The sequence below is a fragment of the Rattus norvegicus genome, chromosome 17 (assembly GCF_036323735.1).
Source record: "Rattus norvegicus strain BN/NHsdMcwi chromosome 17, GRCr8, whole genome shotgun sequence".
NCBI lineage: Eukaryota > Metazoa > Chordata > Mammalia > Rodentia > Muridae > Rattus > Rattus norvegicus.
This window is the reverse complement of record NC_086035.1, coordinates 81,293,036-81,315,650: the sequence shown is the minus strand read 5'-3', so window position 1 is coordinate 81,315,650 and position 22,615 is coordinate 81,293,036. Positions and strand designations below refer to the sequence as shown.

Sequence of the window (22,615 nt, the reverse complement as noted above, 5' to 3'; positions counted from 1 at the left end):
TGTAAAATGGGCACACTCATCTTTGCATGGGTCTGTAGTGCTGATTAATCTAGAAAATCTTCCATTTCTTTGGCAGGTGAGTACAGCTCTAACCAGTAGCTTTGTCTTGGGAGGTTAGAGAGGCATGCTGGAATCCATACTTGGTGTGAAGAAGAATGATCATGCATGGCTACTGTGTCTTCTGGGAGATTAATTCATATCACTACACAATAACGTTTAAAGGCACCTTACCTATAATTTCCATTTTTCTTGATTTAGAATAATATAAATAGCATTCTTTTGGACCCAAAGTGCATTTGGTTAAAAGCTGTACACGGGTACATATATTTGCACGACATATTTGTTCGCTATTTTACTTCTAAACTTTCCCTGTCCTGAAGGGCACATTTGGTGTTTGGCTTTGTCTTCCAATCGGAGAATTTAATATTTAATATCTTTATGCACATAGGAATTACTGACGTTGCATGATTTCTCTCTCAACCTTTGTACTTTTTTCTGTTTGTCCTTCCTCGTCCCTCAGCTATCCTTTCTTGCCTTCAAACGTTTTATTATATTTAATCTTTTCACTTACAGTGTGTGCAAGTGTCTGGGGACTGAGTGTCACAGTGCACAGAGCATCAGAAGAGAACTTTGAAGGAGTGGGTCCCGGGGAATTTAATCCCAGTCTTCCCACTTGGTGGCAGGTGCTTTCCTCTGCTGAACTACCTCTCTCGCTCCTTTCCTTTTCCTTAAGAATAAAAAAAGTAACCACTTTTTACAACTCTTCTTTTAATGCTATTAAACACAAAATCTGTCATTTATTTTAGCTCTTACCTTACAGAATTTACTATTCATCTGCGGCTTAAATTCCCTTTCAATTAGTATGGTGCCTTCAGAATAGCTCAGTTCACTTCAGTGAATAGAGTGAGCAGTGAACAAAAGTCCATGCCTTCAGAGCGGCCACACCCCACCAAGCCCCCTTCCGATACAGATCTAAGTGTACAGCACAATGAATGCAAACCTAGGCCTAGGCTGCTACCCAGTGTTGACAAATCAGAGGTCACTGTGCATAAAACAGACAAAGCCAGCCTCCGAAATCGTGTTTACATGCACGGCATCCTGTCCTTATCGGGATCCTGCTGGTCTAGGCAAACGTAGACCAAGGGAAGGAAGACTTGTGCTGCAGTTTGATTCATATACTATTTAAGAAATAGCTTTTGTGGACTGTAGTTATTCAATGAGATTTGAAGGACTAATCTCACCACATCATCCATAACTCACTAGAATCTAATTTAAAAATAGCATTTTTTTTACAATTTTATAATCAGTTCAATGGCCTCAGAATATTATGCATGTGTGTTCATTTAAATGTGTACCCAAATATTCCATTTTCTTCAGTGATTACAAATGATGTGTTTTTCAGTCTTGTCCCCCTCTTGCATGTTGCTAATACATAGAAATGTTATTGATTTTGATATGCTATCATACATATTCAGGTTTTGACTGACTGGATCCTTGGGTCTAAGAGCTGTCAAACATATTCAGGTTTTGACTGACTGAATCCTTGGGTCTAAGAGAATCTTTGTATATTCCTTGGATTTTATTTTTTTTACAAGGAAAACAATAACATCTGCAAACAGTGACACCAGGATTCCTTGCTTTCCAGGCCTTTGTCCCTTTGAGCATCAATGGCTAAGACTTTAATAGTGTTGACGGAGGGTAGTAAGAAAAACATCATTTCTTGTCCTCATCTCGGTGGGTTGCTTTAACTGTTTACTGTTAACTTTACTGCTAGAGACTCACAAGATGATAGCTCATCAAAGTGCATGCAACCCCCAGCACCCAGGCAAAAAGCCAAGCACAGAAGTGTGCACCTATAATCTCAATGCTGGGAATTAGTTAGCCAGGAGGATCCATTGTGTTTGTCGGCCAGGCTGGCCGAATTAGCAAGCTCCATGTTCAAGGAGAGGCTCTGTTTCAAAATACAATGTGAAGAACCATTGAAAAAGACACTGGATATCAGCCTCTTGCCTTCCTAGGCATGAACACACACACACACACACACACACACACACACACACACCTTTTTAAAAAGTTTGCTAGTAGCTCTAAGGTCTACAGATACTCTATCAAATTGAGAAATTTCCCTTCTAATCCTAGTTTTCTGGGGGGTTTTATCCCGAGGTCGTGCAGTATTCTACGAAATACTTTTTATAGAAATAGAGACAGCAAACTCATCAGAAACCATGTTGACTCTTTAAGCCGATTCACAACTCTGGAGCAGTTGACACAACAGCTGTGAAAGCCCCGATGAGGCTTAATCCAAATAAAGATTCCAAGCTCAAGCTCCACACGTGTAAAGAGAAGCCACCATGGCATTCCCTGTCTGACCAAGAGGCTGCTTTTAGATGCATCTGTGCTACACTTCTGTCGAATTTTGTCTGCCACCCCCAGCCACAGATGTTCCTGGAAGACAGGACTCTGCTAAAGTCGGGGGTGAGCATTATCTGGAGCGCAGCTGCTCACTAACCTCCAGAGATAGGCACCCTCCCAAAGACCTCAAGAAGGTGCCATCAGTCCTCGAAATAACTTCTTAATAAGCCATCTCCCTCCACAAAAGTCTCTAAGATGTTCCTCTAGATATAGCAGCTATTTCTTCCCTTATCAGACCAATGCTGCCCTCAGCCGCAGTCTGAAGTTTAATCGTTCAGGATTCAGTTACTGACTCAATTAAGTAGATCTGGCTGGAATCTTGGCTGAAAATGGCTTTATATCTCCAGTAGGTCTCCCAGCCCCCGCACCACACACTCCCTGCCCTGTGCAAACATTTTTTTTTTCCTCCCCAGCTGCAGAAATAGCTCCTGGTAGTTAAATACAGAAAAACGCGATAGTGGGTACTTGTTCTTGGGTACAGGATACGTCCGCAAAGTGGCTCTGGCAGAGTCCAACTGGTAAGGAAAGCGCTAAGCACTTTGTAAGTGGTAGAAAAATATATGTTAATGGGAAAGAGGATGGATTCCTGGTGTAGAAGCAGAACAATGTTAGGATGTCTTTACTGGAAAAACAGGAACTTCTAGTTAGCAGTACGGAATGTGATAAAACCTATAGGGTAATTTTTTTTTTTAAGCGACACTTCATTTTTGAGGCTGAAATATTAGTGGAGTGATGTATGTTAAGTTCAAACTCCATTGCCTCTTGCTAAGCCAGATTGTGTACTGTAGCAGTGGTCTCATCTCTGGCGTCACCTCCCCTACTCAGCTTCTCCTGTAAGACGCTACTACCAGATTCAATTTCAGTTCAAATGATACTACTACTCCTGTAACCAAGAATCCTTTCAAGAGGCTGTAGATGACTTAAAGGTTAAGGGTTTACTATTCTTCCAGAGTGTTAAAGCTCATTCAAAACACACAATGCTGCATTGCCAGCTCCAAGAAATCTAACTGGGTACCTTTCTGTTTTTGACAGGCACTCACACACATGTGGCAGTTGCTCACACATACAGATAATAATAATAACAATAATAATAATAATGATAATAATAATAATAACAACAACAACAATAATAACAACAACAGCAGCAGCAACAATAATAATAAATCGTTTTAAAAATAGTTTTCAAGTGGATTTTCACTATCCATAGGATAAAATCAGAGGCTTTTTATGGTCTAGTTTTGAGCTTTATTATGGTCCTTCATTTGCTTCATAGTTTTCAGAACAAAATTGTGCCTGCCTATGCCAAGCCTGGCATGGTCTTGGTGGGGACAGAGTGACATGCTTCCTGCCCCTGGGACAGGGTCTGGATGTGAGTCTCCACCAGTGTTGATGGCTGTTGTGGGCATAAGGCTTGTATGTTTAATAATGTACATATTTTCTAGAACTAGTACTAAAAGTGCTGGACTCTTTCCCTCTGAGGAATGTCTCCCCCTTTTAATGTTAATGACTTCATGATAATTAGAAACACCAGGAGTTCAGTAGTCAAGGGTGTGGCTATGTTTTAGTAAAATGGTAAACCCTGGGACCTTCAGAACAGCCCTTAAGGCTGTGGGGAAAAACTGGAAAATCATGAGTTTAAAAATATGTAATTTCTCAACTATGCAAAAATATAAGGATGCAATATAAATTATAAGGGGCTTCATGAATCTAAAGGGACAAAGGCAGCTACACTATGAGCCAGCTTGTCAGAAAGAAACAAAGTCAGGCAGATTACCAAGTTTGAGGTCAGCCTAGGAAAGAGCAAGGTTAGGCCCAGGTGTGGTAGAACTGGCCCCACCCAGCTAGTTTATCATCTGTGCTTAACTAAGGCAGACAGGTCTCTGAATTCCTTTGAAATGTTAAGAAAAAAAATGTATGCTTGCTATTTTCTAAGAATTAAGGGGCCGGAGTCGAGGGATGTTCATAGGATAATCAAGGAAACCTGAAGTAAATGAATTTAAATGAAATTTAAAAACTGGGCTTTTGGTTTGCTTGAGGTGAGCTGGCAGAAAGTGATAGCAGATCTTTAGATTTCCTGTAGCGAGAGCTAAGCTGTCCCGAGATGTCAGGAGAGCGAAAACAGCTCCTCAATAATTCTTTCCAACATGATTTCTGACTTGGTCAGAGGATCCAATAATTTTTTATAGTAGCTTTTCAAACTTCGGGTCAGATAGTGTTCCACAAATTTTACTAGCAGAGAGCTTTTAGAGTAGCAAGCAAAAGCTGTCTAGAGCAAAGCAGAACACCCAACTACAACAGAGAGAGAGAGAGAGAGAGAGAGAGAGACAGAGACAGAGACAGAGACAGAGACAGAGACAGACAGAGAGTCAGACAGAGCGAGAGAGACAGAGAGAGAGAGGAAGAGAGAGAGAGAGAAGAGAGAGAGACAGAGACAGAGACAGAGAGAGACAGAGACAGAGACAGACAGAGAGTCAGACAGAGCGAGAGAGACAGAGAGAGAGAGAAAGAGAGAGAGAGACAGAGAGACAGAGAGACAGAGAGTCAGACAGAGAGAGACAGAGAGAAAGAGAGAGAGAGAAGAGAGAGAGACAGAGAGACAGAGAGTCAGACAGAGAGAGAGAGAGAGAGAGACAGAGAGAGACAGAGAGAGAGAAAGAGAGAGAGAGAGAGAGAAGAGTGAACACAGTCTGGGAAGCCATCTCAGTAGATCCTAGGCTGCCAGCCTGGACCCACAATTTGACTTGGAGCCATTTCTTCCCTCTGCTCCCAAACGCCTCTTCTCTCAGGCACCCCTTTCGAGCCGATGCTGGTCCTTGGCCCTCCTGTACATGTAATACTAAGTGCTGTCCACTGTATGATGAGCTTCTCTCAGCCTCAGCCAGATGATCTCAATCCTTTTCCCTGTGTTCTTATTCAGTGCATCCTTATGGCCTGGATTGAATATCATACTGAAGCATTCCATATCCGTATTGTAACTAGTTAATGGTGCCCTTTTGTAAGATATGTTCTCCTTTATCTATCATTCTCCTCACATTATCATCATTATTTATGTTATATGTTATTACTTCTGCTGGATTTCAATCCTACGTGCGTTTCCTTGAGTTTTAAGGAAACATGAAAATAAGCAACACATTTTCCATTTCGTTTATGCTAGAATTGCTTCTGCCTGCTGTGCAAACCAATAATATTAATTGGTCTCCGAATGTAGCAACAGCCTATGACAGAGTAAAAGCTGTTTGAGGCCCAGCTCTTTCTGTGGTTTGCAGACATGTGTCATGAGCGACCCAGCAGTGGTGTGCCCTGTGGCTCTGTGCAGCTCTTATGTTCCAGATTCACCTTCACCTAAATACCAGATGTGGTCCTATCAGGGATCAGGCCTTTGGAAACCTTTCGACTCCAGGGAATGCCTGACTGTGCAGATATGCTCTGGTTTTATCAGGCTCAGAAGCTGTGGCCAGGGCTGCTGTTGTCTGGCCTGCTGAGAGCCCCTGTGAAAGCTCTCTGTGCTTTTCATTGTGATAGACCTGAGGACGGCTACCATTGCTTGGATTTCTCATCAAATCCAAAGCATCTCAGTGCCCCCTCATGTGAGGGTAATCCTTTCACTGACAGTAGATAAGTAATCAGAGCAATGCATATGGAAGGCCAAGGGCAGAGGTCATGGACTGTGCTTGTGTCTAGTGCAAGGCTGCAGAACACTCGTTTGAACACTAATTTAACAGTGTTTTTATTGTGACTACTTTGAGCTTAATTCAACTTGACTCTTTCTTTAGAAATTGCCAGCTTTTCTTCCTTTCATGTTCTAACTATGTCATTTCTGAGATACCTGTTAGGCTATAGAGTAAACACATGGTAAATCCAGCAGGGTTGGTTTGTTTGTTCTTTCCCGCAGTAGACATGATGTATGTATGTATAGTATATACATGTAGTAGTGTCTGATGAGGCATACACTCATCATTAAAACGTGCTGTATTCTGTAACTTGGCTATGTATTACTAATTGTTCAATTCCACTGTATTTATTTTTTTTTTCCTGATGGATTTTTCTTTTGTTCTTTGGTCTCCTCCTGACTTGGAGAAAAATACAGAGAATGTGGTTTAACGTAAAGTAGGAGACAGAGCTAACTATCTCCTCACAGCCTTTTTCTGCCAAACTATTTAAATGAAAAACTAGTTGGGAGGTACTTTTTTTAGAAGTATTGGGTAAATCTTCATAACTTCAATTTTCTGTTTTGACAGTGTTCACAGAAGTAGAACATAAAAGTCAGGCCTGTGCCCATTTTCCCTCAGCTTTATTATGCAAAAAACTCAATTTTCACAAAATTGAGTTTTTCAGGGTTGGGAAAGCTTGAATAAATCCCATGGATAGTTCTAAAGAGGCACATGCATGCACCCCAGTGTGGATACCCGCGCTCTCAGGTATCTATGTGTGCGGATAAGGAGGTGACTCCAGTGATGGGGAAAAAGGAAGCAAGAAGCCAAGAAAAGCCGAGAAACACTCATGCACACTCGCCAGTGTCCAGGGACGTTTTGATAATGTTCACGAATATGAAGGAGAAAACTGCAACTTCTCCTCTTCAGAATCCTCCCACGGTAAAGTGAAGGTCATTCTGTTCTCCTGCACAGTGATGTGTCTTCCCTTTGACAGGGCCACAGCAGGGATGTGGTGGATACCTGACCGAGGACAACCAGAGCTTTGTGTCTCCTGATTCTGATTCGAATGGACGCTATGACAAGGGTCTCAGCTGCATATGGTACATAGTTGCACCTGAAAACAAACTGGTTAAGCTCACCTTCAATGTGTTCACTCTGGAGGGACCATCGTCAGCTGGGAGCTGCGTCTATGATTATGTGCAGGTAAGACGGCCACACCTTAGCAATCTGCTCTAATGCAGGGCGTTCCAGCTTAAATCCGCACGTCTCGAAAATGAGGACACTGATGCTTACAGTGGCTTCAATATATATTATAGATGCTATTCAGGTTCATCTCTGATGTCACCACTCACACATCTTAAGTGACTTCTAACATGAGCTTGAAAATTCAGCTCTGTCTTGCTATTGTTAAGAAGCCATCGATGGGAATGTTAGCCGGATGGGGTGAGATAGTCAGAGGGCTTTGACAATTCCTAATATAATTGACATCTGCAGTGCAAAAATACACCACAATTGGTCTGCTACTTTTATTTATGTAGATGGCATCCAGAGCTTCCTAAAAACCCCAGAGAAACATTTCTTTTAAAAGACAATGTGAAGCTAGACACCCAAACTCCCATTGACCTCTGGGAAGGGTGCCAAGAACAGGGTCCTCTGGGAGGACCGAAGACGAAGGGACAAAAATGGATGACTGAGAGAAAAGCCTGTGACAGCCAGGAACAGTGTCGTGCATGGAAGTCAGGGGAAGACGCCTTTCCAAATGATGTGTGGGTAGCCAGTGTTGTTGAGCTGCAGGCCACAGGCCAAGAAAAGCTGAGGTGAAGAAAGCCATTGCATCGAATGACAATCGTTTTAATGAGACATCGGGCTGGAAGCCAGCCGTTCTGAGGGTGAGGGAGTTCATGAGGGACTAGAGGTGACAAAACGTGGGACAAAGTATGTTAATTCGAGCTCAGTCCTTCTCCAAAATGAGACCAAGTAACCAGAACCGCTTAAGAGGTTACTTAAAACTAGCTTCCCAAGGTTTCCGAAAAGTAATAAGATTTGAAGGCACATAGTATGTAGTCCCATGATGTCCAAAGCCAGGAAACACAGAGGGATCCATTCTGACACTCAGCTCACATTTTCCTTTTTATTCAGTCCAGATCCCGGGGTCATGGATTGGTACCACCCACATTTAGGGTGGGTTCGTTCTAATTCACTCAGCCCAATCTCGACACTTCCTCATAGGCATGCCCAGAAGTTGGTTCCCTGGTGGTTCTAGATCTTGTCCAGGTGATATCTGTATTTTCTATCACCTTTTAAATTGTTCGTTAACTGTTGCAGTAAAATGGCTCATGGCACACACAGCTCTGTAGGTCATGTGTCAGGCAGATTTTACCAGTTCTGTTGCTGAGTTATGAGCACTCCTTTCACTGCTCTTTGAGAGTGTTGACTAGGGGAACCAGGGGGGATGTCTGCTGTACATAGCAAACTGTGGCTGATCAATGGCTGTTGACCATCGTCACACCTGCCCCGTGGAATTGTGTGGCAGCCATGACACATAGTCTGGGTGATGAGACAGAGAAAGTTCTCCATGGAGATGTAATTCACATGGGTGGGGTGAGTTTGTTGACCTGTAAATAGATACATTATACAACGTGAAAAAGTTAGCTACCCTTGACAATGAAAGGGAGATCAGAGCAGAGCATGTCAGGCTTCTGAGGTGGGAGTACGCCATGGCACCTAACAGCATACATGGAAGCTCACACACATTGTTGCCTCCATAAAACAGAGAACACTATGAACGAGGCATGTCTGCAAGAAGGACATGACCAAAAATTAGTTGAAAAGACAGTGCTGTGTTCTACCTAATCTCCAACTCTTGGTTAGTTCAGTCATCCATGTGCTGAGCATAAGTAAGGTGGTTGAGGGGCATCAAAAGTGTGGTCCCCACTGCTCCCTCTGGCTGGAAACATGAAACAGGTGGTAAGAAGTTGCTGCCCTCCCAGGGTTTCCTCCTTAGCTCCATCAGTGCTCTTGGTGTTGGCAGGTGTATTCCCAGTCCCATCTGAAGAGAAAATTCTCCACACTTAACTATCCTGTGGGATTCAGAAATGTGACTTCTAAACACTAAATGCTCCAAATTATTGTTGTAAGACCAATTATAAACTCCCAAGCATCAAACTTGAGCAAAAGGCTTATGTGAGCTTTCTGGGACCCCCTGTGATAACTCACTGGGCTACCCCTTCTGTACAGAATCAGTCACTGGGGAAGGGCGTGCGCATCTGCATCTTCAGGGACAGCATCAGCAGGCCTTAGGTGCATGAGTTAGGAGACAGCACTACCATTAAGCACTCATGTACTTAGTTATTCATTAAATAAGTGTGAATTTCAGCCTACCCTATTATAGATATTGTCTCAAACACTAAAAATGCATAAAGAGTAAATAATTATCACTGTCATACTTTGAGTCTTGCATGTCCTACCACAGCCCAGCAGTTAAGAAGACATGGTTGTCAGCATGGGGGCAGTTAAGAAGATAGGTCACTGCTCTTTGAAAGATACTTGAGTCCCAATCACCTTTCTCTTTCTGCATCACCGCTTCTGTGAAGTGTGCACATCCACCCCATTGTGTCCTTCTATCCTGACCTTTGCACAGGCCCAGGACAAGAGAGTTCTGTAACCATGCTACTGTAGAGATGAGTTGTGTGTGGACTGAGACCTAGAGACAAAGTGTAACTTAAGTTGACTACTGTAGGCATTTTGTCACAGTGACACCAAGAAACAAAGGATTCTAGAAGGCAAGGTTTGCCTGAGTTAATGTTCAGGGCATCATAGACGTGCAGTCCCTGCCCCAGTGTTGTGCAGGATCTGGCCACAGTAGACATTTGGTATTGTCAAGGAACAGAACAGAGATAGGGAGAATTTCAGGTTTGATCCTACGGGAGGCTAGGAGCCATGCTAGTTGTAAATATATTTCCAGTCAGTTACGAGAGCTCCTACTTTAACGTGGTTGGATGACTGCAGTGTTTGCACAGGGCCACCTTCTACCCAGCCCTGGCTTCTCCTTGTGCTGCCCCTCACATCCACCAGTCTCCATTTAAAACACGCATCTGGTCTTGTAGAGTAAGACGCAAGCTCCTTGTCATGAAATAGGTGTTCTTTCCGGACTCATACCCAGCACACTTCATTCTCTTACAGTATAAATTTCCCTTATCTCATTTGGCATAATTACTTTTTCTTTTCTCTGTTTCCTTTTTTTGTATTTTTCCATGTGTATTTGTAGATGTGCTTGTAAATAGAGATACACACACAGACTCGCACACACACTTACATTTGGCCCTTCCTTCTCACTATTTCAAGAGCATCTTGAAGGTGCAGAAACTGCTTTTAGGACTCCCCATATGCACAATACCCAACACCAGCCAGGTACATGATCCAGTTGTGGTAACTGTGAAGACCACGGTGGTTGTAACGAAACCTCACTTGCCAGGAGAAAAAGTACACTGTCTTAAACATGGTAACTCTTTTCTGTAAATTGAGGGTATTCCACAACAGAACTCCACTTTTCCTTGCTCCTTGAATTGAAATTAGGTTCACATAAGAGAGACAGTACCATCTAGTGGTCAGTTTGTTTAATTTTTAATTTCGAAATTGAGATCTCTGATCTAATGAGGTCTAATGAGCTCTTATGGGCTCACATTCGTAGCTACAGAAATATGGAAAGTGGTTATTAAAGTACGATTAAAATTAACAACCTAGAAAGAAAAATGAAAAGTACTTTGTTTTTTTTTTTTAGTAAGGTGTTTGAGGGACACCCAAACCTTCACTATTTCTTTGGATAAAGAAAGCCATCTGTGGTTCTAGAGCATAACTCCACGCCTCCTGTGGAGCTCACACTTGTGCAGAGGGAGAGCCCAATAAAAGCAAACGATCACTAAGTAGACATAGTTTGACCACAGTAAAATAAAACAAGATGGTGCCGGAGGAGGTTCCCACTGTGTGACCTCTCTGAGGAGGTGACATTTGAGTTGAAGCTCCATGACTAGGGGTTATCAGTCCTTCAAGAAAGACCACGTCTGCCGGAGGCAGCGAGGGGCGGGATGGGAGAGGAGGAACAGCATGGACCGGGGCTTGCAGACACTGGCAAAGAGGCAGGCTTCTGCATTGGGTACAAGGTTGGTTTTGTAGGAATCGCAGGAAGAACAGGAGCATAGTCTAGGTCAGCAAACACCTAGGCAGCATGGTGGAGAATTCCGTGAGTGCTCCATGCGATTCATCTGGGAGCCATGTTCTGAAGGGTCACAATACATTGCTACAGTACATTTAGGAGGTGGAGGGAAGTGGGTACGGTTGTCATGGGAACCAGAGACGTAAGTGTGACTTAAGTTTAGACTTCAGCTGTTTGTTTAGAGAAGACTTGAGAATATTTTAGGGGAGGGTGGGGCTATGGTTTGTGCCTATCACTCCAGTACCTTCGGTAGAAATGTAAACCTTAAATCCATATGCTAATGGTATGGGGGCCTTTGAGGTATAAATGGGATTAGATGAAGTTGTGAGAGTGGGGTTCCTAGCATGGGGTGAATAGCATCACCCAGGAGAGGAAGCAATTGCAGAGCTGGCTTGGCCCCTTCTTAGGGTGCTCACATGTCAGGAGGTAAGAAGGCCCTCAACAGAGGCCGCCCTGGAATTCCCAAGACTTCTCAATCCTCAGAACTGTCACCAATTAATGTATTTGTTTATAAATGACCTGGCCTATGGTACTGTGGTACAAGAACAGAGAACAAAGCAAGGCAGGTAGGTAGCAAGTGAGGTCAAAGCACTTACTGGCTATCGAGTAAGCATTCTTCATGCGTTACACACTCTTAAGTCATAGAATGGAACAGAATAAATTCTGTGCTTCTCTGGAATTCGGTGTCCATTTTAGAAGGGAGGATCACAGAATTAGCACCTTAAATATATAACTCTTTGACAGTAATGCTTGGCCTGAGGAAAGGAGTCTGGGAATGAGGGCAGTGTTTACTTTACGGAAGGCATTCCTGATGGATCATAGAGGACATGAGACCTGAACAGACTCTGTCCGTGCCAGCAAGAGTCCTCTGGGCAAAGGAAGGCAGATGCGATAGCTGTGGAGCTAGACTGAGCCGGGGATGCTCAAGAATCTCAGACAAGCAGAGACACCCAGAAAGGAGACCCATGTGAGGTCTGAGGCGGGAGGAGAAGCCATTCCATTAGGCCTGGACAGCTGTTGGCCATGGGTGTAACCTTTATAGTAAGAGGGTAAGAAGCAGTTAGGCAGCTCCTGGTCTGACTTCATTTTAGCAGCAGCCTGTTCGAGCCTCACCAGGAAGCTTCAGAAAGAGGCCCTGATGATAATTCAGGCAGCAGAGGTATTAGCAATGTGTTTGATGGCCCTGGGGTTTTGTTGTTGTTGTTATTGTTGTTGTTGTTTGTTTGAATTATTTATTACTTTTCCTAAGAGAAAAATATATGTTGGGCATCATGTTGGCTTTTTGCTGAAAGTCATTGTAGCACTCTTAATCTAAGTTAAGACCGCATGCAAGAACACTCACATATAGATCCTTCATCTATGGTCTATCACCATAGACCTTATAGGTAAGTTAGTGCAAAATAGCAATTCCTTTATTAATAATGAACTACTATAAACTACTTTTTCTTCCAGATAGCAGATGGCGCAAGCATAAACTCATATTTAGGTGGAAAATTCTGTGGCTCCCGTATGCCTGCCCCATTTATCTCTTCCGGCAACTTCCTTACGTTTCAGTTTGTCTCTGACGTAACTGTTGAAATGAGGGGATTTAATGCAACATATACCTTTGTGGACAGTAAGTATTCTGACATGTGTCCATATGCGCGACAAGAATGTGTGCTTATTATATCTAAATTAAGTACAGTTTTGGTGGGTTATTAAACACATGACAGCTACATTCCCTGCCCTCAGTTTCTAGTTTTTGACAAAGTTTCACTAAGTTGCCAGGCAAGTCTTGAACTTTATCCTCCAGCCTCAAGCTTGCAAGAAGATGAGATTACAGCCCTGTGTCACCCTGATATATACTAAATCCTTAAAAGAGTATTAAAATTTTTCTAGGCTAGGGCAAGGTGTTAAAGACAGTATGTATACTTAGGGATGATTGGAACATATACATGATTTTCTTTCTCTCCTCTTCAGTGCCTTGCGGGGGAACATATAACGCAACCTCGACACCTCAAAATGCGTCATCACCTCATTTATCCAACATCGGACGGCCATACTCCACCTGTACTTGGGTCATCGCAGCTCCCCCACAGCAGCAGGTTCAGATAACTGTGTGGGACTTACAGCTGCCCTCACAAGACTGCTCACAAAGCTACTTAGAACTTCAGGATTCAGTACAGGTAAAGACCCCGAGATGGTGGCGGTCACATCTGCAAATACTGCAAGGAATGAAGTTGTGCCTAAATCAAGTCCCCTCACTTCTAGAATCGTGTTTTCTCAGGAGGAGACAAAACCTTCCTTGCTGCATGCCACCAGCTTAAATGTGCTCCTGTGGGAAAGTCACTTTCAGACCATCCTGTGGCTAAGAATTGTCTGGGTGTCTTGTTAAAAAAATGCACATTCCTGGGGCCCCCTGCAGACACCGATTCATCTGCCTAGCACACATTAGTCAATGTTTGATGGGCATCTCTTATGTTCTGACCCCAGTCCCAGAGCTCCATGAGCTGCACCGGAAGAACTACATCTGTGGCTAGCAGGCTATGTACAGGTGAACTGGAGGGACCCGTGTAGAACACAGGAAAACCAGATAAGAGACCATTTGGTGCCAGTCTAGTGGGGCTACACTTAAGACAACATGAGAGAATAAAAAGGGGGAACAGAAGCTTTCCGGGGTCAAAGAGATAAATAGCAGAGTCTTAGTTTCCCATGGGAAAAGATGGCCCAGCAGCTGGCATGAGGAAGACACAGACATCTGAGTATGATCATTTCCTCAATCAATAGGTAAGCTGAGGAGAGCAATAACATGGCCAGAGAACATATTTCACTTCAGGGCCCACAGACTGAGCTCGTACCCTGAAACTATTGCATCTGCGGCTGGGTAAACAGCGAATGCACTCACCCTCAGAGGCCATATTTTAAATGCCCAAGGCCTGACTATAATAGGGGTCTACCTGTCACTTTCTTAGTTTTCAAGGCCTTCCTCGGAAAGCCGGGCTTTGTCACTACTTCCGAGTCCCTAGCTCTCTGGAGGAAACTAAAGCCTAGTCTGACTCGATGTGGGTCAGAGTTGCACAAGCTGGAGTACAGCTGAGTGCCACACCGATCCTAGAGACCACGGTTATTCTTAGGACCCCGAGGAGGTCGAGAAGTGAGGTTACTAGCATCCCACCAGCAGCAGCTGTCAGCACAGAATTCTATCCACCAACCAGCAGCCATTGGCAGCACAGAATTCCTATTCCCCAGGGGAAGCCTCACTAGGAGGACTTAGAGCCAAGTGGGATGAGACCCTTTGGTTCAAAGCCCTTTGAGTTTCCTATCACTTTATGAGGCTAGAATAATTCGGATCAGGGCTAATTCCTTATTAGGGCACAAAAATAGAGTGTGCAGGTGGCTGTGGTTCACGAGAGCAGCTGAACTGGCTGCAAATATTACATCTGAGGACGTTTAATGTGATGTCTATCAAAACACTCAAGGCCTCTAAGGCTTCAGAACCAACCCAGGACATAGAAAAGTTCCATGAGCTAAAACCCCATGGAGGAATGAAGAACTATAATGAAGCTCTAATGAAGAATACAGCAGAGCCCACCCCCCTGTCCTGCATCATGGTCACCCAGTAAACTATGGAGAAAACCTTTGTGAGCTGCTAGGGACATGAGAGTCACAGAAGGCTACAGAGTTGAAAGTCTTGGGGGGGTCTAAACATTGGGGAGAGGCTTTAGCAGTTCAGTTAAACATTTAGAGGTTCCAACAGACCAATGTAGGACAAGGACAATATAATAGAGAGTGGGCTAGGTAGGTGTAGGAGAGAGACCAATATCAGGAGTCTGGAACAAGGCTGGAGCATGTGGTTCAGATAGACTCTGAGAACGGTGTGTATTTCAGCCATCAGGATGATGCGACAGGGGCTGTTTTCAATGCCTTTAGGATGCCTGCTTATATGTATAGATATTATTAGACATTTACCCCGAGGACTGCCAAAGTGCTGCCGAAGAGAACAAGGACATTATTATAGGTACCAAGTGCCAGGGACAATTGGGAAGGGGAGGCTCCTAGGAGTACTTCCAGCTCTGGCTAATCTAATGGAACCCTAGACCAGGGGTCACTAGAGTGAGGAACCTGTAGGGAGTTCACATACCCTGGCTCTGTTCCCAACAAGAACACACACACTTTCACTGTGATACGGCCTGAGAGGGAGCAGCCTTGATTTCTGCAGGGACGTGTGTGCTGGTGATTTTAGCAGAAGCTGGGCTCCTTTTGTCCCACCCCTCTAGGGAGGTGGGACACTGTTCAATTCCCAGGTTAATGCTAAGTGTTTGAGTGTGATGACAGGATACTGAAATAACTCGCTCAATCCAGTTTACTGTCTGGTGTAGCTGCACAGTTCTGAAGCCAAATCTCATGCAACTTGGCTTCCCTTTCATTTCAGACTGGTGGAAACCGGGTGACTCAGTTCTGCGGTGCGAACTATACAACCTTGCCAGTGTTCTACTCCTCAATGAGCACTGCGGTTGTCGTTTTCAAGTCTGGAGTTTTAAACAGAAACTCGCAAGTGCAATTCTCCTATCAGATTGCAGGTGAGCCTAAAACCTCATGTTTACTGGGAAAAGAATCCCATTTTTTTTTATTTATTTATTTATTTATTTATTTATTTATTTATTTATTTGTGTTGGTTTACCAAAAAAATTATGTGAATTGAGTCAGAACAAAAGGCAACCTTAGGCAGATGATGTCTAGGAAGGTGAGCTTTGGGTCTAGCAAAGGGCTAAATGTCAGCCAGTGACTCTTCCTCCACGTAAGCAGAAGAGTTCAGAGGATGCTGGAGTGCACATGAGCAAGCCTTTATACAGCAGCTGAGCCTGCACGTGGGGTATTGCACATGAGCAAACTGCATAATTCTCAGCAAATCTCAGGTGCCTGTTTCTGAAACATAAGCCAAGAGGCTGGAGGTCTTTCTGAATGTTGCTCAGATCTAGCGGACTGTAAAAGCACTGCTGTTATTAAGACCAGAGAATGCTGAATGTCTAGACCTGCACGTTAACTATGAATACTGTTTTCAATCTAAGATTGCAACAGAGAATACAACCAAACGTTTGGCAATCTGAAGAGTCCTGGGTGGCCTCAGAACTATGACAATAACCTGGACTGCACCATCATTCTCAGAGCCCCGCAGAACCACAGCATTTCCCTCTTTTTCTATTGGTTTCAGCTGGAAGATTCAAGACAATGCATGAATGATTTCTTGGAGGTAATACATATTAGCATGTAATTTAAGTGGATTATGTAAAATATGTGACAGACCACTAAGAATTTTTCTATCGATGTTAATTTGACATCTGCCTTTATTTTATTATGTTTTATTAAGTTAATAAGTTAATTGATATTCTTTCACTCTACAGAATGCATAGTGGGCAGATTCTGTAGGAAGCCCTAGTGTTCTATTCGGTTAACTATGGTGGGAATAGATGTCTTCTATGAGGATTCTAGTATATTGCTAGCAGAGAGGCTGTGGCTCTAGACCCTACTGTGAATGTGCCTCCGACGCCCCTCTCTAATTTACCAGATATGCCTCTGCATAATTTACTAGACACGCCCCACACTTCTGAGCAAAATGAGTGGGGTAAGCTCTAAGCAGTATGTCTCTCCTCCCCTGACCCCCGAGGAGAGATTTAAAAGAGGAACCCAAGGGAAAGAAACTCAAAGTTGAGAGTATGGGGGTAGCCGGTCAGGCCTTGTAGAATTCTTAAATGTGGCAGCTATCCCATATGCTTGAAGGTAGCTAGCTGACCAGTCTGTCCTAGCCAGAGCCATTTTGTTTAAACATTTAAGAGAAGAACCAAGCGTGTACAACTCGCGGCTGCCTAGGTCCTGGGACGGAGCCTCCCCAGCTTAGTGCCCCAGCAAATCTGTACTTCTGTAGACTCTGGAGACCTTGAAGGCCAGATTCCAGGCTCTGCAGTGACTGAGGGAAGCGGGATGGTTTTCTCACACTGAACATGTACACACTAACATCGGCTCTTCCATGTACGGCCTACCTATGGCCTGTAACCATTCCTGGATGAAGGAACTCATTTCCTGTTTGTTCTTCGGGCCCCAGAAAGAAAGAAGGTCTACAGGGCGAGGAGTATTAGAGGTGCACAGAGCCATTTCCTTTTCCCACAAGGAAAAGACTCGTATCTGAGCGTTGGTGTTCTTTGTTCATTGTGGCCCCTTTAAACTTTCCCGTGGAAAGCATCCCCACCACCCACTGTGATCCCCGGAATAAAGTATCACAACTGGAAATGGGCCTGACAGTGGCACCCCTGCCCCTTGAAAACTCACAAGAAAGCCAGTGTTTCTGTGATGACAGTTTATCAGAGAGTTCTAAATCCCGGTCGGTGCAAACGGTGTGTGGTGTAAACTGTAACATGTCTTCGTTTACAAATACTTGAGTATGAAAAGTCCCATTCTGTATTCTGGAGCCTGAGGATCCTGACGGGAAGAATGGGAGTCTGAGGCTAACCCAAGCTAGCCTGAGCTAAGAAGGTGATACTGTCTCAGAAAACAAAACCAAACCAAACCTCCTGGATCTATCTCAGGCATTAATGGTGAGCTGAAACAGGGGTGGTCTGGATGGCATAACTAATGGAGGGTTTTCACAGGTAAGAAACGGCGGCAGCAGCACCTCACCACTGCTTGACAAGTACTGTAGCAACCTGCTGCCCAACCCGGTCTTCTCTCAGAGCAACGAACTGTATCTGCACTTTCACAGCGACCACTCAGTCACCAACAATGGCTATGAAATTATTTGGACCTCCTCTGCTGCTGGTAAGATACTCACTCTGAGGGAAGCTTCTGGAGGCTGGACCATGTATCCACAGGAAGTGGGATCACAGATTTAAAGGCCTTTATCGTGTTAGAGCTGTGCCTGATGATTTTCTGTCAAAGATGCAGATTTTTTAACAGTGAAAAAAAATCCTACAATTATCATTTCTGTGATAGGAGAGACTGCATTTCACGTATAAAAGGTCTGACGACGCAAACACTGTAAACATTATCTTGTTCTTCGGGCTGAGTCACCCAGGAGTTCTCTTTGAGAATTCACTGAGTGGAATCACAAGGAGGACAAGTCAGACACGAGTCTGTGTGTTCAGGCAGCCGTCTGTGCACACCACGAGCAGCTGCTGAGTACATCTGTGACTGAGCAGCGCTGCCCTTCACGGTTCCTATCGTTTGGGGGCAGTCCCGTGTCACAATTGCTTCTTCAGGGTAATAGATGGCTTCCTAAATTTTTGGTTGACTGTTTATTAAATAGCAGGAAATGTAAGTCATGTGAACACATTTAGCTCGAGAAAAGAGGGGTAGCTTGGGGACTTCGATTCTACAATGTCTGAAAACCTACAACATAAAAACCCTGAAGGGAATCTTTTAAGTATAGTAAGGGATAAGAGAGGGTTCTGTTCAATAATCGTATAACAAAGTCTCCACAGCAAAGGAAGCTCCATGATAACCACCTGGACTGGTGCGAAAGGAGGAGCCAATGAATGCATTGGCTGTGAAGGCCTCAGGCCTGCACTTGAGGCGGGGGAGAGACAGAGACAGAGACAGAGAGAGAGAGAAAGGGAGAGAGAGAGAGAGAGAGAGAGAGAGAGAGAGAGAGAGAGAGAGAGAGAGAGAGAGAAACAGAGAGACAGTGAGACAGAGAGAGACAGCAAACAAAAGAGATCAACAGGAAATAAAGCACGAAGATCAGATTGCCGTCCGCCATTTTGAGTCCCCTTGGTTGTCGAGTCTAATGGCAGCTTTGATATATAAGTGTACAGACCAAATAAAGTGGCACCAATACCTAGAGATCTTTGACCTGAAGCATGTGTTTTTACTACCGCAGCCAATGTTCCAGGAAACATTAGGCTAAGTACATCTTCACATCGGAAGTTGGTTACCAGGACAGATTTTGGTCTTGGGGCCCGTAAGGCACCCTGCTGCTATTATACACAGGAGCTCCACAGAAAGGAGACCTAGATTTAGAAGTCGGGGAGGTCTTAGAATGGCCAGTGTGGGCCTGAAAGATTAGTGCTGTTGTAGCATCTAAGCTGTAGCAAGTGCCACAGAATGTGAGCCATTGATGGCAGTCATTGATATCTGCTCTGCTCACGGAGCCTGCTGCACCCTCAAAGCATGCAAACGGAGACTTTTCTCTCGGTAACGATTATGTTGTTTTCTAGTTCGTTCCCAGCCCGAGGTTAGCAAAGAACAGTCCCGGAGGAATAAACTTTGGGTCACAAGCCATTGGGAAAGGAATATCCAATGGGAATGGGCCTAGAGGGGTTTTCAGCCAAGAGGAGGGTTTCCATATTGGGTGCTTCCTACATGTGTGGCAAAGCAAGCTGGATGGTGTTTCTATTTCGCTAGAACCTTTTCCCATTCTTTCCTTGCAGGCTGTGGAGGGACTCTTTTGGGCGACGAAGGGATATTCACCAACCCTGGCTTTCCTGACAGTTACCCGAACAACACTCATTGTGAATGGACCATTGTTGCTCCTTCTGGAAGGCCTGTCTCTGTCGGGTTTCCCTTTCTCAGTATCGACTCTTCTGGTGGCTGTGACCAGAACTACCTCATAGTCTTTAATGGTCCAGACGCCAACTCCCCACCCTTTGGACCGTTGTGTGGCATCGTGAGTAAAAAACACTTTTAGATTTTTCACATGTGATTTTTAAACAGTGAAGGTAACTATAGGCACATGCAAAAAAACAAAAACAAAGACAAACAACAACAACAACAACAAAAAAAGATGCAAGTCAGTGGTTTTCTGTTTTGGGAGCATGAGCGCTATCTGGTGGTAGATATGTCATATTGCACTTACCACTAAAAGCTATGGAATCAGACCTTACCAGGGAGTTAAGGCACTGTTTCTAAGTGTTCTCCATTCTATTCACATGGACTTTTGAATCAATCAGGACAAGAATTATATCACTGGATATCTATCTATCTATCTATCTATCTATCTATCTATCTATCTATCTATCTAACGTATTTTAAAACTTGTAAAAATTTATATTTAGAAACATTAGAAAATACATCAAAAATTTAAAAGCTAGAGAATTCTACGTACATGCCACTACCTTTCTTGGGATACATATGCAAATTTGCATATCTGAATAAGTACACATATCTGCATATTTTATACTGTTTATCACCTACCAGTCCTCCATTAACACTTTCCCATATTGATTTTTTTTTTCCAGAGCTGGGGACCAAACCCGGACCCTTGAAGCTTGCTAGGCAAGCGCTCTACCACTGAGCTAAATGCCCAACCCCTGATTTACAGACTTTTGATGTATTCTTTTCCATGTACCTGAGTACAGCCTGGATTACTAAACAAACAAACAAACAAACACGCGCGCGCGCACACACACACACACACACACACACACACACACACACAAACACACAGCTCTATTTGGAAAGTAACTTCTCCCCAGCTGTTCACCATCACAGCCAAGGCTCTGGGAGACATTTATTTGGCTAACTATATATTAATCAGGACGTTGGTTATTTGAGGAGAGATTTTGATCTTGGGACTAGTAGGCACCCTGTTGCTAATATTGGAAGGATAAAATAAAAGAGGTAACTTTATGTTATCTTTCTAGGGCTCCGGTGTGTAGATTTTAGTTCCTTCCAAGCAGTCTGCTCCATTTGAACCCACAGGTGGCAGCCTGTGTTGTAGGAAACACGGTTCACTCTGAACTCTGCGGATGAAGGACAGATGGATGCCTCCCCCTTGTAGCCCAGGGTCCCATTAAATCCACGTAAAGGATACTCTGTATCCATTATCAAATTATACTCCTTCCCATATGTAGTTAGGTTTTCATTTATCTTATTAAACGAAAGGCATCACCAACTAGTTTAACGTTTCACAACGTTACCCCATCATATAGCACATAAGAATGAAAGAAAGAAACACTAGCAAAAGGCATCAGCAGCCTGGCTGTTGTACGGGAATCTGCATGTGCTTTGTGTCCCAGTGATGACGTGTGCCACTGTTCACATTAGTCAGATATGGAGAAAACAAAAGACCAATGAGACCTTACCCTCAGCCTTCTGTCTCTGGAGGCGTTCTGTCGTATTTATCAATGCATTAATTATTGGCGCGTTATGGCTAGAAACATATGTTGGTTCAGTTTTAGAACTTGTATAGGGTTTCTATAGGTCATACTCTTAAGTATGCTGATATTTCTAGAACTAACGTTCGACTGAAGGAATAACTTTCCTTCCCTTCTTCTTCAATTTCAGAACACTGGGATAGCGCCCTTCTATGCTTCATCAAATCGGGTCTTTATAAGGTTTCATGCTGAGTATACGACACGTCTTTCAGGGTTTGAAATAATGTGGAGCAGCTGAATCAGGAGAGCTGTGTATAACCCCAGGACTCTGGTTCTGCCCAGTGCTGTCAGATGCAACCCTGCCCAGTACTCATTCTGCTGTTCTCATCCCCGTCTCTGCCTGCGTCATCAAACATGGACTGAGCTTCTACAGCCTTGACCAGAGAAAGTGCACGACTGACTTCATACATTAGGCGTTCTGAAGGCTTTGATCTACTCAGCTGTGCACACCATCTTTACTGGATGCCCTGTTTAGCCGACATCTTCTAAAATGTTCTTTAAAGGGTGGAAGTTATCCTGGCACATTGATGTACGGTTTTAAAACTTGGTGATACAAATGGATGTATTGTTTCCACTACAAAAGTCAAAGTGCAGGTAATAAACATTTCTTCACATGTCTACTGTGAGAAAAGGTTTGTTTTGCTCATTGTTTCAGAGGGTTTGTTCCCATCACACTGAAAAGGGCATGTTGGACCCTGCAGTAGGAGCATACGCAGTACCGCTCACTTTGCAGAAAACGAGGAGGCAAAGCACCCTAGTGCCCCGTTCCTCTTGCTCAGGCTTTTATGGCCTCCCCAAACAGCGCCACCAGCTGGAGACCAAAGGTTCTGCACCCCCCTAAACAGTTACACCAGCTGGGGCTTAACGTTCCATCCAATAGCCACGAGGGGGCGTGTCAGACTCAAGCCTCAGCACGTTAAACTTTCAGAAAAAGTCAGCCTTACTCTCCAATGCACAGCGACGGTTCCGGTTCCTCTCTTTAGCTTTGCAAACACCCCTTTTTTCCACACAACTCAAGCCCTGCTACCCTGCATGGTATACTGCCCACACAGTACAGAAAAATGTGTCATATTTCTAGCCTACCACTTCAACTCACACAGGCCACGTGCGTATTTTATTTAACAACATCGTATTACTCCTCATGCTTTATTTCAAACTGGTGCTGTAAGAGACAAAAAAAAAAATCAATGTATATTTGGTTATAAAAGTTTGTT

The 22,615-nt window shown here is 43.8% G+C and overlaps 1 protein-coding gene across 1 annotated transcript in view; it reads left to right on the top strand.

Annotated features, from left to right (window-relative positions):
• Positions 1–22,032, top strand: part of Cubn (cubilin) — a 208,076-nt gene extending 186,044 nt beyond the window's left edge. Inside the window, exons 60-67 of the mRNA NM_053332.4 lie at positions 7,060–7,268; positions 12,730–12,892; positions 13,237–13,442; positions 15,689–15,836; positions 16,326–16,507; positions 17,901–18,066; positions 19,677–19,912; positions 21,532–22,032. Of these exons, the coding sequence (NP_445784.3) occupies positions 7,060–7,268; positions 12,730–12,892; positions 13,237–13,442; positions 15,689–15,836; positions 16,326–16,507; positions 17,901–18,066; positions 19,677–19,912; positions 21,532–21,639 (1,418 nt within the window). The 3' untranslated portion in view covers positions 21,640–22,032. The remainder of the gene's footprint in view (positions 1–7,059; positions 7,269–12,729; positions 12,893–13,236; positions 13,443–15,688; positions 15,837–16,325; positions 16,508–17,900; positions 18,067–19,676; positions 19,913–21,531) is intronic.
• The last annotated feature ends 583 nt before the right edge of the window (positions 22,033–22,615 follow it).